Source organism: Anticarsia gemmatalis, chromosome 8 (genome assembly GCF_050436995.1).
Source record: "Anticarsia gemmatalis isolate Benzon Research Colony breed Stoneville strain chromosome 8, ilAntGemm2 primary, whole genome shotgun sequence".
Taxonomy (NCBI): domain Eukaryota; kingdom Metazoa; phylum Arthropoda; class Insecta; order Lepidoptera; family Erebidae; genus Anticarsia; species Anticarsia gemmatalis.
Genome location: NC_134752.1, coordinates 11,361,992 through 11,376,879, shown reverse-complemented (window position 1 = coordinate 11,376,879; position 14,888 = coordinate 11,361,992). Strand labels below are relative to the sequence as shown.

At 42.5% G+C, this 14,888-nt stretch overlaps 1 protein-coding gene across 3 annotated transcripts in view; it reads right to left on the bottom strand.

The window, feature by feature from the left end:
- The window catches only part of Hel89B (histone acetyltransferase 1), a 60,432-nt gene that overhangs the window by 2,837 nt on the left and 42,707 nt on the right, over nucleotides 1-14,888 (bottom strand). For 2 of the 3 annotated variants that reach the window (XR_012959593.1, XR_012959594.1), the window contains exons 12-28: nucleotides 14,568-14,853; nucleotides 14,071-14,214; nucleotides 13,648-13,810; nucleotides 13,272-13,357; nucleotides 12,816-12,977; nucleotides 12,310-12,467; nucleotides 11,360-11,599; nucleotides 10,598-10,816; nucleotides 10,139-10,257; nucleotides 9,628-9,761; nucleotides 9,147-9,294; nucleotides 8,627-8,856; nucleotides 8,190-8,322; nucleotides 7,689-7,924; nucleotides 4,450-6,425; nucleotides 3,715-4,010; nucleotides 3,074-3,212 (exon numbers count right to left, since the gene is read on the bottom strand). Coding sequence is in view for 1 of the 3 variants with exons in the window: in XM_076117750.1 (XP_075973865.1) it covers nucleotides 289-464; nucleotides 1,206-1,464; nucleotides 1,826-1,974; nucleotides 2,477-2,650; nucleotides 3,039-3,212; nucleotides 3,715-4,010; nucleotides 6,245-6,425; nucleotides 7,689-7,924; nucleotides 8,190-8,322; nucleotides 8,627-8,856; nucleotides 9,147-9,294; nucleotides 9,628-9,761; nucleotides 10,139-10,257; nucleotides 10,598-10,816; nucleotides 11,360-11,599; nucleotides 12,310-12,467; nucleotides 12,816-12,977; nucleotides 13,272-13,357; nucleotides 13,648-13,810; nucleotides 14,071-14,214; nucleotides 14,568-14,853 (3,867 nt within the window). In the remaining 2 variants the exon portion in view is untranslated. Of the gene's footprint in view, nucleotides 1-288; nucleotides 465-1,205; nucleotides 1,465-1,825; nucleotides 1,975-2,476; nucleotides 2,651-3,038; nucleotides 3,213-3,714; nucleotides 4,011-4,449; nucleotides 6,426-7,688; nucleotides 7,925-8,189; nucleotides 8,323-8,626; nucleotides 8,857-9,146; nucleotides 9,295-9,627; nucleotides 9,762-10,138; nucleotides 10,258-10,597; nucleotides 10,817-11,359; nucleotides 11,600-12,309; nucleotides 12,468-12,815; nucleotides 12,978-13,271; nucleotides 13,358-13,647; nucleotides 13,811-14,070; nucleotides 14,215-14,567; nucleotides 14,854-14,888 lie in introns of those variants that run through there. The other variant, XM_076117750.1, reaches the window with a different exon arrangement.

Here is a 14,888-nt window from a genome sequence, read left to right as displayed (position 1 = left end):
TTGTTGCATTTTTTTTTTCATATCGATATACTTTTATTTCAAGTATTTACACAAGAATGAAAAAAATATTTACTAAATTACATATTGTAATATATTCAAAATATAAATAAAAAAAGAAAGGGAGAGTGTGCTATGCGTCGAAGTATTTACTCGTAATGAGATGTATGTAAATTGTCTGTAATACAAGATGTTCACAAAAATATCCTGTCTGTAGTCGCTTATTCAGATCTTTTAACATACTACAGTAACCATAACTAAATTAAAAGTTAGTCAATCTCATAAACGTACCCCATAATCTTCTCCTCGAGCGTATCTCTAGTGATGAGCCGGTACACGTTGACGACTTTCTTCTGTCCGATACGATGCGCTCGGTCCATGGCCTGCAGGTCCTTCATAGGGTTCCAGTCGTGCTCCACGAATATCACCGTGTCTGCGCCCGTTAAGTTCAGACCTAGACCACCAACCTGTGAAGACGAATTTGGGTTGATTATTGTTGATGCATGTATGAAAAGGAAATGTATCATACGCTCTATGTTATCTATACTAATATAATAAAGCTGAAGAGTTTGTTTGTTTGAACGCGCTAATCTTATGAACTACTGGTCCGATTTGAAAAATTCTTTCAGTGTTAGATAGCCCATTTATCGAGGAAGTCTATAGGCTATATATCATCACGCTACGACCAATAGGAGCAGAGTACCAGTGAAAAATGTTACAAAAACGGGGAAAATTATGATTCTCTTATGTAACGCAAGCGAAGTTGCGCGGGCCAGCTAGTTATTATTAAAAGTAATTGCAAAAAGTTTTAAAAAGGAGCCATCTTGTGTTTGCAAACACAGCTACAAATAGCTATGGTTCTAGTAAAAATATTGATATACATGTATATTTGAAAGTGCAATTGAGTAGTTGACTGGATTAACGAAAAATGGTTAAACTTGTGCTCGTAAAAGTAATTTTGAAATTGTTATAATTATAGACTGAAACATTTTATTAGGCACTTATTTGATACCGACGAAAATACACAATAGTAACATCACTATACCGTGTTTCTATACTAAAATATGTTTTTGGCAATTCATTAAAAGTAGCTGATTTGGCTGGTAGTTAACTGGTATTAGGAGAATGGAGCAGAAAACTAGCCTAAAAAAATCTATAAATTATCCAGCAGTAGTTCGTATTTTAGGAATGCAAAAACGTATTCTTACCGCAGTAGTAAGCAGCAACAAATCAATGGACACGTCGTTGTTGAACCGCGTGACGATGGCATGTCTCTGGTGCGGCGGCACGCTGCCGTCGAGCCGCAGGTACGTGACGGCCGGCAGGTGGCGCTTCAGCAGGTCCTGTTCCACAATGTCCAGCATCTTCTTCAACTGACAGAACACTAGGGCGCGGTGCTGTGATACTATCGCCTCAGGCTCTACTTCGGATGCTGTTGTGCCGATACCGCAGTCCAATAGTAGTTGTCTGTTGGATGAAAAATTGTATAAGTTATTATTTAGTCATGACTAAAATGTCCCACAAATTATGATTTATCTATATATTTTTTAATAATATAATCGCAAGCTGAAATTTTTAACGAAAGGAGTGAAACTTAGAGCATTTAAAAGTTCATGCAAAAAAAAAACATTTGACCCATGAATGGCCATAGCACTATGATATTAAAGTAGACGGTTCTTGAGAATATACTGTAAGTTACTGACGAATTTCAACGAGAACTTAAATATATCGTGACTGTGGGTGATCTTATCTTGGTTTTAATGTGGCACTTTATAAATAATGTTTATGTTTATTGTGAACAGATTAGTCTTCGCTTTCAGTAACTTACTTGAGTGCCGGCAGTTTGGCAGAGTGTTCGATGTCATTGAGGGTGGAATGTTGCGTGTGGAGCTGTTGTGCGATGGCGCTCGCCTCGGGGTGCTCCGGCGTCAGCACCAGCTTGGGGTGGTTGCACACGTTCTGCAGGTAGTGGAGGGCCTGGACGGAACGAAACAGAAAATATTTATGAATTAAATCAGCGAAAATGTTTATTATTATATTACAATATTATGAAAAGACAGGGTGCAAGTATGGGCATAGTATATAATATAATTTTATTTTATTAAAAAAAAACTATTACGCATCCTTTCCATTGGGGTAGGTAGAGACTAGAGAACGCCACTTGGGCACATCCTTACAAACTCCCTTGTTTTATTCACATTCACATATCTTGTAATTAATAAAGACAGTAACGGTGCTTTAAAATTTAAATTGCTAGGTAACCTCTGCTTTGACAATAATTATTAAATCCAGTTTTTATAAGAAACTAGCTGACCCAACTCCGCTCGCGAATTTTCCTTTATTTTTTCTCTCCATAAAAATCTTTTCCGTGTTTAGACAATTTTATAGAAAAAAGTCAAATTGGTTGAGCCGTTCTTGAATTTTGTGTTTAGCAATACATATGGCGATTAATTTTTATATGTAAGATGAGGTCGTTTACCTGGAAGACATGTGTATGCTGCGAGTTGATGTCCTGCGGCATGTGTTCCCTGGAGAAGTCCTCGTACAGTCTGCGCTGCAGCGGGCTCAGCTCGCAGTAGTAGTCCTGCGTTATCTTCGGCGGCAGTTCCTTCAGCACGTCCTCCTTCACTCGCCGGAGTAGGAATGGTAGCACCTGGATGAACATAATTTATTGTTAGTATATATTTTATGTTTTGCTTTCAGTTTTTAATTATCTTCGGGTACGGAGTATTAAAAACTCTCACTAGGTTTTTAGTAAAAGTGCTGTTTTACGTGAATGACAAACATTTTCCAAAACGATGCGTTGCGATGCTGCTGATCGTGACGAAACAAGAATTCTATCTTGTATACTCGTGTTTTCAAAGATGTCAGCAAGGAAATGCAGCGGCTTTTTTGCATTTTGACATAGCACATGTTACGTACGTACGTTGTTTATGCAGGACAACGTGTAAGGTGCAAGGGCCAGCGTGGCCAGCAGCCCCGGCATCAACATGTGGAGCAGCTCGCACAGCTCCAGTTGTTCTACACACAATGTGTTGTACCTGTCGGTGCAGCGCCTCGCAGGCCAGCGCGCCGGCCTGCAGCAGGTGCGGGGTGGCGCGCGGGTCCCGGGCGGCCAGGATGGGCCGCGAGTAGCGCGCCGTGAACTGCCGCTCCGTGCCCAGCAGCCCCGGCATCAGGAAGTCGAACAGCGACCACAGCTCCAGCACGTTGTTCTGCGGACCACAAACCACTTTATGAACCCCACTATAATCTGCGGATGTGTGCCTAAAAGCGTTCCCACGGCCTCGGCACTAAGCGGAGAGGAGGCTACACCTTGGTGGTTTGGTTGGTAGGCCTAGCACTTCTGGTTAGGAGAGCTCCAAATACCTCTGCACTTCCCCGGGCATAGGGGATGCAATTTCATGCTTTTCCCAAGCAAAAAAAAGGTATCAACTGCAATGTTCAAAAATGCATAACAAAATCAACTCTAACAAAATGATTGACAGTTTAAAGGACTCCCACATAATTTCGCACAAATGGCACGGTTGCGCGTGTCAACATTGCAAAATAGTGATACTCTTGATAGCTTAAAAAGATTCTTTTGTCGTTACACTTCAATAGAAAAGGGTAAGAATGGCCAAAATAGAGTAATTTAAGACTTCAAAAAAATAAATTTTAATTAAAATACAGTGCTTGAATAAAACCTAATACACAAAATCCATAAAAAAAATTTACCTGTATCGGCGTCCCAGATAAAATCAGTCTATGATTAGCAACAAGCTGTTTGATAGCTTTAAACACTTTAGTCTTGCCGTTCTTGATCACATGTCCTTCGTCCAGTATGCAGTAGTTCCACTTGATGCTGCTGAAGAAGTCGATATCTTTGCGTACGATGTCGTACGAGGCGACGATGAAGTTGTGGTGTTTCACTTGATGACGTAATCGTTCCCGTTCGTACGGAATACCCACGTATTGTAACGGTCTTAGGAACTTTGATGGAATAAATTTGTTCACTTCGAACACCCAGTGACCTGGAATAAAAAATATTTTTTTAGTGAATTGTGTTCAGGAATGTTACTTCACCATTTTATGAGATCTTTTTATTTTTTTTTCACTTACCCTCAGTTTCAATAGTGTTTCCACTCATGTATACACGACAGTTTGAATAGATAAACTACCGCTAAACGTGCCTCAGACAACGGGCATTAATTATGCATTACATTTGATTAAGTTTTTTTTTTTTTCGTTTCATTTTGATTGCTAGATTTTGCAAGATGATTTTCAGTGTGAAATAAGAGGATACCGTGGATCAGTGTAAGTTTTTCAGTGTGTAGATATATTGTTCATTCGTTTTGACACAAGTTGTCATGCATGTTAGCATAAACTCGAGTGGAACAAAGACAAAAAAGTCTTGTTGTAGGTAGTATATAGTATATAGTATATAGTATATAGTATATAGTATATACATACCGGTGAGCGTGGGCGGGCACACGACGAGCGAGGGCAGGGCGGGCGCCAGGCGGCGGGCGCGCTCCCAGTGGCTGGCGGCCACCACGGCCAGCGACTGCAGCGTCTTGTTGTAGGTAGTATATAGTATATAGTATATAGTATATACATACCGGTGAGCGTGGGCGGGCACACGACGAGCGAGGGCAGGGCGGGCGCCAGGCGGCGGGCGCGCTCCCAGTGGCTGGCGGCCACCACGGCCAGCGACTGCAGCGTCTTGTTGTAGGTAGTATATAGTATATAGTATATAGTATATACATACCGGTGAGCGTGGGCGGGCACACGACGAGCGAGGGCAGGGCGGGCGCCAGGCGGCGGGCGCGCTCCCAGTGGCTGGCGGCCACCACGGCCAGCGACTGCAGCGTCTTGTTGTAGGTAGTATATAGTATATAGTATATAGTATATACATACCGGTGAGCGTGGGCGGGCACACGACGAGCGAGGGCAGGGCGGGCGCCAGGCGGCGGGCGCGCTCCCAGTGGCTGGCGGCCACCACGGCCAGCGACTGCAGCGTCTTGTTGTAGGTAGTATATAGTATATAGTATATAGTATATAGTATATACATACCGGTGAGCGTGGGCGGGCACACGACGAGCGAGGGCAGGGCGGGCGCCAGGCGGCGGGCGCGCTCCCAGTGGCTGGCGGCCACCACGGCCAGCGACTGCAGCGTCTTGTTGTAGGTAGTATATAGTATATAGTATATAGTATATACATACCGGTGAGCGTGGGCGGGCACACGACGAGCGAGGGCAGGGCGGGCGCCAGGCGGCGGGCGCGCTCCCAGTGGCTGGCGGCCACCACGGCCAGCGACTGCAGCGTCTTGTTGTAGGTAGTATATAGTATATAGTATATAGTATATACATACCGGTGAGCGTGGGCGGGCACACGACGAGCGAGGGCAGGGCGGGCGCCAGGCGGCGGGCGCGCTCCCAGTGGCTGGCGGCCACCACGGCCAGCGACTGCAGCGTCTTGTTGTAGGTAGTATATAGTATATAGTATATAGTATATACATACCGGTGAGCGTGGGCGGGCACACGACGAGCGAGGGCAGGGCGGGCGCCAGGCGGCGGGCGCGCTCCCAGTGGCTGGCGGCCACCACGGCCAGCGACTGCAGCGTCTTGTTGTAGGTAGTATATAGTATATAGTATATAGTATATACATACCGGTGAGCGTGGGCGGGCACACGACGAGCGAGGGCAGGGCGGGCGCCAGGCGGCGGGCGCGCTCCCAGTGGCTGGCGGCCACCACGGCCAGCGACTGCAGCGTCTTGTTGTAGGTAGTATATAGTATATAGTATATAGTATATACATACCGGTGAGCGTGGGCGGGCACACGACGAGCGAGGGCAGGGCGGGCGCCAGGCGGCGGGCGCGCTCCCAGTGGCTGGCGGCCACCACGGCCAGCGACTGCAGCGTCTTGTTGTAGGTAGTATATAGTATATAGTATATAGTATATACATACCGGTGAGCGTGGGCGGGCACACGACGAGCGAGGGCAGGGCGGGCGCCAGGCGGCGGGCGCGCTCCCAGTGGCTGGCGGCCACCACGGCCAGCGACTGCAGCGTCTTGTTGTAGGTAGTATATAGTATATAGTATATAGTATATACATACCGGTGAGCGTGGGCGGGCACACGACGAGCGAGGGCAGGGCGGGCGCCAGGCGGCGGGCGCGCTCCCAGTGGCTGGCGGCCACCACGGCCAGCGACTGCAGCGTCTTGTTGTAGGTAGTATATAGTATATAGTATATAGTATATACATACCGGTGAGCGTGGGCGGGCACACGACGAGCGAGGGCAGGGCGGGCGCCAGGCGGCGGGCGCGCTCCCAGTGGCTGGCGGCCACCACGGCCAGCGACTGCAGCGTCTTGCCCAGCCCCATGTCGTCGCACAGCACCCCGTGCAGCTTGTACTCGTACAGAAAGCGCAGCCAGTTCACGCCCGCCTACCACGTACAAACATTACTTTAATATACCTATATTTTATAAAATAACAGAGGACTGAGGTATATTCCATAGGATTCAACAACAGACAGAAGAAAACATAAGCAAGCAATCAGTCAGTCAAAAGTTCAAACTTGAGCTGCGATATTAAATGGATCGATCACTATTATAACGCCTATCTTATTTTTGAAATTACCTAAACATAAATGTTTCAAACTCCCAGCAATTCGGAATACTTACAAACTTAGTTATTATTTTCGAGTGATATAAGATCATTCTTACGTCATCATTTTATTTATTTATTTTAAACTTTATATACAAAGCTATAAAAAGGCAGAATGAATGCCAGGGCACAGAATAATAAGTACTAAAGTACAGAACACGCACTTCCCGTAACAATTTATAGAAATAACGACTCTTGCAGCTAAGCAATAAAGTCTAATTCAGCTCGTGTAAGCGCTCCGTACCTAACGACATTTTCACCTAAGTATTCCCGCTCTCTTTTAACGCGTAACTCTGTCACTGTCTGGCGTAGAGTAACGCGTTACCTATGACGCTAGGGTTGTCGGCTCGCCGCATCGTTGCTACCTGTTTTGGTTTGTTTACATTTTTACTATTTTATATTCTTCATATGTCCTAAACCTGTGAACCGATTTATATTATTCAAACGGATAAAATAGTTTTAGTCTTAGACCTTTCATTTGATACCAAAATCGTTGAAATATCTCCATAAACAAAAAGTCACATTTGCAAGTTGCTCGCGTAATTATAAAGTATCAAAATCCTTAATAATTCAGACATGAGTCCATATTATTGTTAGTATCAACAAAGTAACTAATTATAGTTAGTACTATTATTTTGTGGTAGGTAGGTACTGTAAAGTTTTATAGTTTTTAAATGAATTTGAACTTAGCTTTCCTCATCAGTAGGTAATGAAAAAAATGACAATCCCTCGTCCTTCTTTTTCAACAAACATCCATCAAATGAGCAATGCTTTAAACCTGCCATTCTATTTTAAACGTTTTTAATAATATTACTCATAAAACTTCTAATAAACGCACGCACGAGCTCTACGCGTGAGCGTTGACACTCGACTCCCGGACTGGCGCCGACGCCACTCGAATTTGTAGGCACTTATCGCTACAGGTACGGCCGAGTGACGGGGGCCTGGCCAGGGGCATTTTCAACCAGTCTACCTTTAGAGATTGTTGTGACGAATGCAAATCAATGCAAAGTAGAAACATTACAATGAAAAAGCATTTTACCTGTTGATAACTCCTAAGTTCAGCAGACACAGGCACTGGTATCTTATAATCTTTTATGCTCTTGGGATTGAACAGCTGGTCTAAGAAGTTCTTATCCTGTAGCCTGCGAGCTCGCAGCTCGGGCGTGAGGTCGGGCGGCTCGGCGATACTGCCGTCTAGTGGCATCAGTTGGATGAGCGACGCGAAACAACGAGTCGACATCACGCGGACTGCCTCGCAGTGGTCACTCATACGACCTGCGGAATGAGAAATATTGATTTAGTATATAGATGCCTTTATTTTTCTAATAATAATTTGTATATTTTGGTAAAGTGATCATTTAACTTGTTGTTGCTTTACTGAGTTTAGCAGTTAAAGGTTGTCAAAAAACATGGATAATGATATAAGTTTTTCTTGAAATATATTTCTTTTTTTGCTATAAATATTTACAGATTATTTCTATGAATTTAATCATGTATTGTGTTATCAGGTAATAGGCAGTATATGAGTTTGGCTGCATACCTAATAATGGCACAACGAGCAATACGATGTAGGGTACAATCTGTAACTGGAGTGCGTCTACAATCCGTGCTAACGCTTCCGCCGCTCCACATCGTACTGAATCACTTCGGACGTCACTGAGTGCTGGGATCAACTGAAAATAATAAAGTTTTGTTAATTACGTAAATAAGGATGTAAAATTTAATATAAATTTAGGCAGAACATTAATAAAATAAAATTTATATTATGTTTGGTATGAACGGCTGATATTATTGTAGAAACATCAGTTTTGTCATGGTCATCTTACAGTGTCAGAAGGCACATAGGTGATAGAATGTAGGTAATTGATAGCAAATGATAAGATCTTTTTTTGATCAACTTTTAGCAATCGAAGGATAAAGCTGACTATGATGTAGAAATTAAAAACATGGATATTTAGATGTACTATCTTGTCGTACCTCTTTGACGACAGTGTGCATGACATTGGGGTACTGCGCGCGGCACATGGCGGCGAGCGCCCGCGCGGCCATGTGGCGCAGCGCCGTGTAGCGCGCGCGGGTCAGCGCGGCGGCGGCGGCGGCGCGGCGCGCCCCGCGGCGACGAGCCTTCAGGGCAGAGCACACCGCCTCGAACACTTGCAGGTGGGACACCATCTCTTCTGCTTCTGATACTTCTTGAGCCTCCAATTCTGGAAGCAAGTTAAACTTAAACATAATGCTTATGACACAATGCTACTGATACAAAAATAAAGACATCAAAATGTTTTTTAAAAGTGTAATTTTTCATGGATAAAATAGGAACAATATTTAGCTTTCGAATAACAACACAATCATAGAAACGTTCCTACGATTCTGCAGTCACCCTAATCTCATTTCAATCAAAAAATATATAATTGAACAGAATAACCACACGAATTTCTTTAGCTTAATGTTATTTCTTTCTATGAATAAAAACCTGTATCACTAAATAAATACATACCAGCATCAGTCATTATATTCTCAAAGGGCTCAGTGATGAACTCCCACAATTTAGGCAACTTCTCCGGCAACTCTTCACCGAAATAAGTAGCGAGACTCGTTAAAGCTAACGTCGCACCTCGCCTTTGAATACGTAACAGTTTACGTGCCTAAAACAAAAATAAAAGTAAAACAAACAAAATCCTTCGCCTTACAAAAAATTCATCGTTAAACTTAGATTACTCTACCTGCCCACCGTTGTAGTAAAGAAACTCTAATGGAAGACTTGGACAAGCAAGAGACTTATAAGCACGTAAAGAAAATCCCAGAGGTTTTAATTCTCGTGAAAGTTATTTAACATGGTGACTAAAATACATCTCCTGCCATTATATTCTGCTGGACACACATTATAACGGGTCAAATCCGTCAGGGTTTGTCACTCGTTTGCTCAGGTCCTAAGTCGTATAAGAAAATTTATTATAGTTTTAGATTGTGTTACGTACTTCATCTTCATGTGGTAATAATTGGTCGAGTGCTAAGGCAGTAGCGGCGGCGGGTGGTCGACCCCGCCTCGGCGCCACGCGCTCCGCACATCGCTGCTGCTCCCATAGTGTTAGGATACCCTTGTATTTATCCACTGCAAAAAAAAAGGTAAATTAATAAATGATAGTATGATGATCTTGATAATGAAGAATTGTGATATGATTTTTGAATATGAAAATGTTGCCTTGAGAAGTTTACTAGCGAATTAAGAACATCTTTTGTCCGGTTTCTGAGGCACATTTAGAGGTAATTTTTCTATTCAAATTATCGTGTTTAATAGATAAATTACCGCTAAATGTATCTTAAAAACCGGACAAAAGAGGTTCTTAATTCGCTAGTAAACTTCTCAAGGCAATATTTTCATTCAGGGCATTAACGATTTTCCTATATAACTAACCTTTCTCACTACTCCCCAAGTTTATCAAAATTCACAAAAATAATCTTTGTTACTATGCTTCTAAGAATACATACATGCAGGCGCCTGAGTGGTTTGTTCGCTCTTGCCCTCGGGCCCGCTGTCGCCGCTGCCTGAGTCACCGTTCTCCTCCGTGCTCTCTAACGATATACGAGGCGTGAACTCTGGATCACATCTGTGAAAAACATTAATAATTCAATTAACGATGTTGATTCCAAATAAATTAAGTGTACTAATAGATCGTGGCGGAGTTTGGCACAGGACAGACGGGTTTGAAAGAAGAGAGGGGAGGTCTTTGCCCAGCAGTGGGACACAGAGTTTATAAAAGAGAATAGATTAAAAATTTCTAGCGTTAGGACTACTTGAAATGCAATTTTATCCCATGTTCTACTTGGCACTAACATTGAACCAAGACTTTTTGATTTGTGTGTAAGTCTACTTACAATCAGCAGTTGCGCAACAGAATCTAGTCTAAATTTAAATGCAACTAAATTGCACATTATAATATTTCTTACCTAAGAAAAGCCTTCAAATTGACTAGCACTTTATTATTGGGACACGGGTCCCTATTGACGAGCTGCGACAGTAGCACCGCGAGTGTGTCGGCGGAGTTCTGCTGCAGCTCCTCGGAAGGTTCCTTCTTGATGCTGTCCATGAGCGGACGGACCACCGGGTTCAGCTTCTCTGGGAGGATGTGGAGGTTCGCGCATGCTCCTGCCAATGCTGCTTGGACACTGAAAGACAAATTGTTACGTAAATAAAAGGTGCACATTTGTTTGTATGTTCTCAGCTATGTTTCAGATTCAAAGCATATGTTATCATAAACCAATCGTTTACAATGGATCGGTTTCCAGATAAATGTGGTATTTCAGGGTGATATTCGGCAAACGACGGCACACTGCCGACTGCAGGGGCATGTCTGTGCTTCATGAGCCTTTACACATACGCTGTCAAGCCCGCGAACGTTTTCTTCGCGGTCTTGACAGATAAGCGCGGCGCACGCCGTTTTTCCGTTGTTGTTGCACGCGCGAAAGAGCGTGTGTGTAAAGGCACCCATATTGTCCGTGGTAGCCAGCATTTGCTTGATGATCCGTGGCAAGTCATGAATGAATTGGTCTTACCCCCGGTTTTTCGACGCATATTTAACGGTAGTTTATCTATTCAATAGCGTTTAAGCTCTTATAAACATGAGTTTGAATAGATAAATTTGCCAAACCGGGCATCGTTTTTTAAACCGGGCTTAAAAGTGGTAAATGTATGTAAGTTTAAATACTCACGAGACATTCAAGGAGCTCTGTTCAATAGTGCACAAGTTGACCGCAGTCTGCAGGTTCTTGCGGCGCTCCTCGAGGGTCTGCGCGGGCCGCTTGGTCTTCATGGCGGCCACGAGCGGCTGCGACACGGCCGTGAGGTGCGCCACCTGCTCCAGGCGCACGATGTTGCTGAGCTCCTCGCCGTCCACCGCCAGCTTGTAGTGCTTCATCATCGCGTGGAGGTCGCGAGCTTCTTGGAGTATCCTGCAATGATTACACATATATTATCACGTCTATTATGCCCAAACGTGCAAGCAAAGGTGTAATAAATACACTTGTGTTTTATGTAACTTTAAAAAAAATTGCTACGATGGCACTGTATCAACTATTATAAAAATCTGAAAAGTAATATCAGTTTCTAAGAGCAATATATTAGTAAGCTCTTTACATAACTATTATTTATATACTAACATTATCGTCCGTACACTATCTACAAGTGAGTGCTCAATCAGTATACGCAATAATTTTATGCCTGTGCTGTTATTCATATGCTGGACACTCTCCATGTCTGTCGATATGAATCAAGCAAAAGTAAAAACAAATTGACGAATCTACGAGTGAAGATACCTGCTTTATACGCAGCCACAGATCGATGCATAGCAACGCCAAGAAATAAAAAACATCAATAAGTTTCAAAGGTCATAAAATCATCCTACTATTATTATAAATGCGAAAGTTTGTGAGTGTGTATGTACATATGTTTGGATGTTTGTTACTTTTTCACGCAAATACTATTGAACCGATTACGATGAAATTTGGTATGTAGGTAGCTGAAGACCCAGAATAACACATAAGCTACTTTTTTTTATCCCGGAGTTCCCGAGGGATCGGGATTTACACGGGAAGGGTTTCCACGCGGACGAAGTCGCCGTCGGTCTCTAGTTCCTAATAGCATTATGTAATGAAATTGTCACCTGTTACAGTTGAGCGCGACCTCGTCGTAGTAGAGAGCTTGGTTGAGCGCCGTGAGCAACGTGCTTGATAGCAGCGGAGGCGCCAGTGAGTCTATAGGCTTGGGTTCTTCTGTGCTTGTGTTGTTCTCCTTGTTGTTTTCTTTGTCTTCTTCCTCTTCCTATAATGAATAATTATGTTGTAAGAAAATAATACATATGGTATTTGTGATGTACGATCAAGTCTGAAAATAACGCCACCATTTCACCTAATAAACAAAACATATGAATGAAGGTAAATCTTCAATTCTTAAAATATCTATCTATCTATTCAGTCTATTTTTGAGTACACAACGCAAATCCTCTTCTAAAATATGTGTTCACTAAACTGATAACTTACTCCAAAGGAGAATAGAAAAGGCGTATAAAAATAAAATCATATAACATTATGTTTTTTTGTCCAATATGAAAGCTAATATAATGAATGTACATACACATAACAGACTGCAGCGTCTACATTAATAAGTTACCTTATGTTCAGCGTCGCCATTAGTCTTTTTATCATTGTTGGCAGAGTGTATGCTCTGCGGGAACATGTTGTGTGTGACCGTGTGGCGCGCCCACGACGATATCACCAGGCTCGCCACCAGTCGCTGTAGCGCGCTGCCCGATCGGAGGTATACTATCATCACCTGGAATATGGAATAAATACTATTAAGACTGCTAGGTATCTTATTATTTATAAAATTTATTTCATACTTTACTCTGAAAGTATATGGCTGCAAAACATTTTGACAGATAATCTATCCACGAAGTCGTCAAACTAGCATTTAGTTTCATAGTGAAACGAAATCTACAATTAATGATTGAGATTTTTTAAATCTCAATATTATTTGTTATCGATGTGCTTATTCCAATCATAATCATTAAAAATGTTTTTTTAAAAACGTTGGATGTGAAAGTAGTTCAAATATAATGATATGTACCTTAACATAACAGTCTATAGGGCTCTCATCTTCAGCTTTGTACTCTATACCAGGTGCCGGTTGGACCAGGTAACATGACAGGTAACCTGCAAAATAACAACAGTTATAAAAATTGTGGAAATAACTAAATTTGTTTACATATTTACTTTTACGTCGCGTTAGTAGCTCCTTCCAAATTCTAATTAAAAAGCCAGAAAAGGATTGATATTTACACGTCTTGCGAAAGGCTTCTTCACAGTCATGCAAAGTAAAAAAAAAACCTTTGTATGATTATATTACCATTAGTATTTTAAGTACATGTTAAACAAGCCTTGGTAAATATGCATTATCTCGGTAAACACCTTAGTAAATATGTAAAATATCGGATGTTATCTACCTAAAATATCAGCAGCGAGACACCGGGCGCGGGTGACATTCCGGTCGCGCGTGTTGATCTGCTGCGAGTCGGAGCCGCCCACGTACCACTTCTGACTGGGCCGCAGCTCTGCTGGCACCGTTAGGTTGTCCAGCGACTGGGAGCTTGTGCGGGTGCGACGCTCCTGGAATACAAAATAATCATAAATAAAAAGACGGCATTTTAACAGCACTCTTTAAAAACTCTCGTGATAGCAATAGCCATAATACACAACAGATATTGGGCCGGCGTTCATAGCCTTGTGTTGGTAAGGAACGTAGTTTTATCAAGACAAACCAATAGATCTACGTTAACTGAAGAAAAATATAGAATATGGCCGTTAATTATCTTGTTTAAAACTAAGCCAAATATCATTTAAACATACTAATAATTATTAAGTCTTACCTTAGGCGGCGGATGTAAGAGAAGTGCGGGGTCTACCGCAAGTCTCGCGGGCTGCATGGCGAGGCACAACCACGTGGCTAGTAAAGGACACGCTGCCAGCAATATAACGCCTAGAGATGCGTGCTTCAAGAAATTCTCCCACACCTGACAACAAAACAGATAAGAAATAAAATACATAACATATATTACGATATGAAATGTGAAGGAACATTTAAAATTGTTCTTGCTGCTTAACAATTGTGTGAAGTTATCGACTTTAAACTTAATACTACTCTGTTGGGTCTCACTGAAAGCTGTGTTAAATGCGAAAACTAAAAAAAGCAAGTACAATATTATGACTCTTTGGCTTACTGCCATGAAGATTGTAGATATTGCAGATTGCAGTATTCCTTATTTTATCCATCAACCCGAAAGTTCGAAAGGGTGAATAAATGTAAGAAGACCTCTCTATAAAAATCTTAATAAGCCAATAAATAAAAAACATATGTATAAATTACCTGTACAGCGATATCCTGTATCTCATGCACATGTTCAAACAGCACTCTCTGGTAGATATGTCTCATCGCCTCCTGCAGTAACTCCGGCGTCCAGTCCAAGTACTGCGTGTTATCCATGTTACTGTTCACCTCGGTGTTGCCGTTACTGTCTGTCTGTCCGTTGTTCTTTGTCACTAGAGGCCGGGTTAATGTGCGTAGTGTTTGTAGGGTCGCTTTACGAACTGAACTTGTGGAGTGATCGAGGTATGGCCATAGGCGTGGGAGGACGTCTGCTAGGTCGATTGGGCTGTGGACAAAACAGTCATATTATAGTTTTGATAT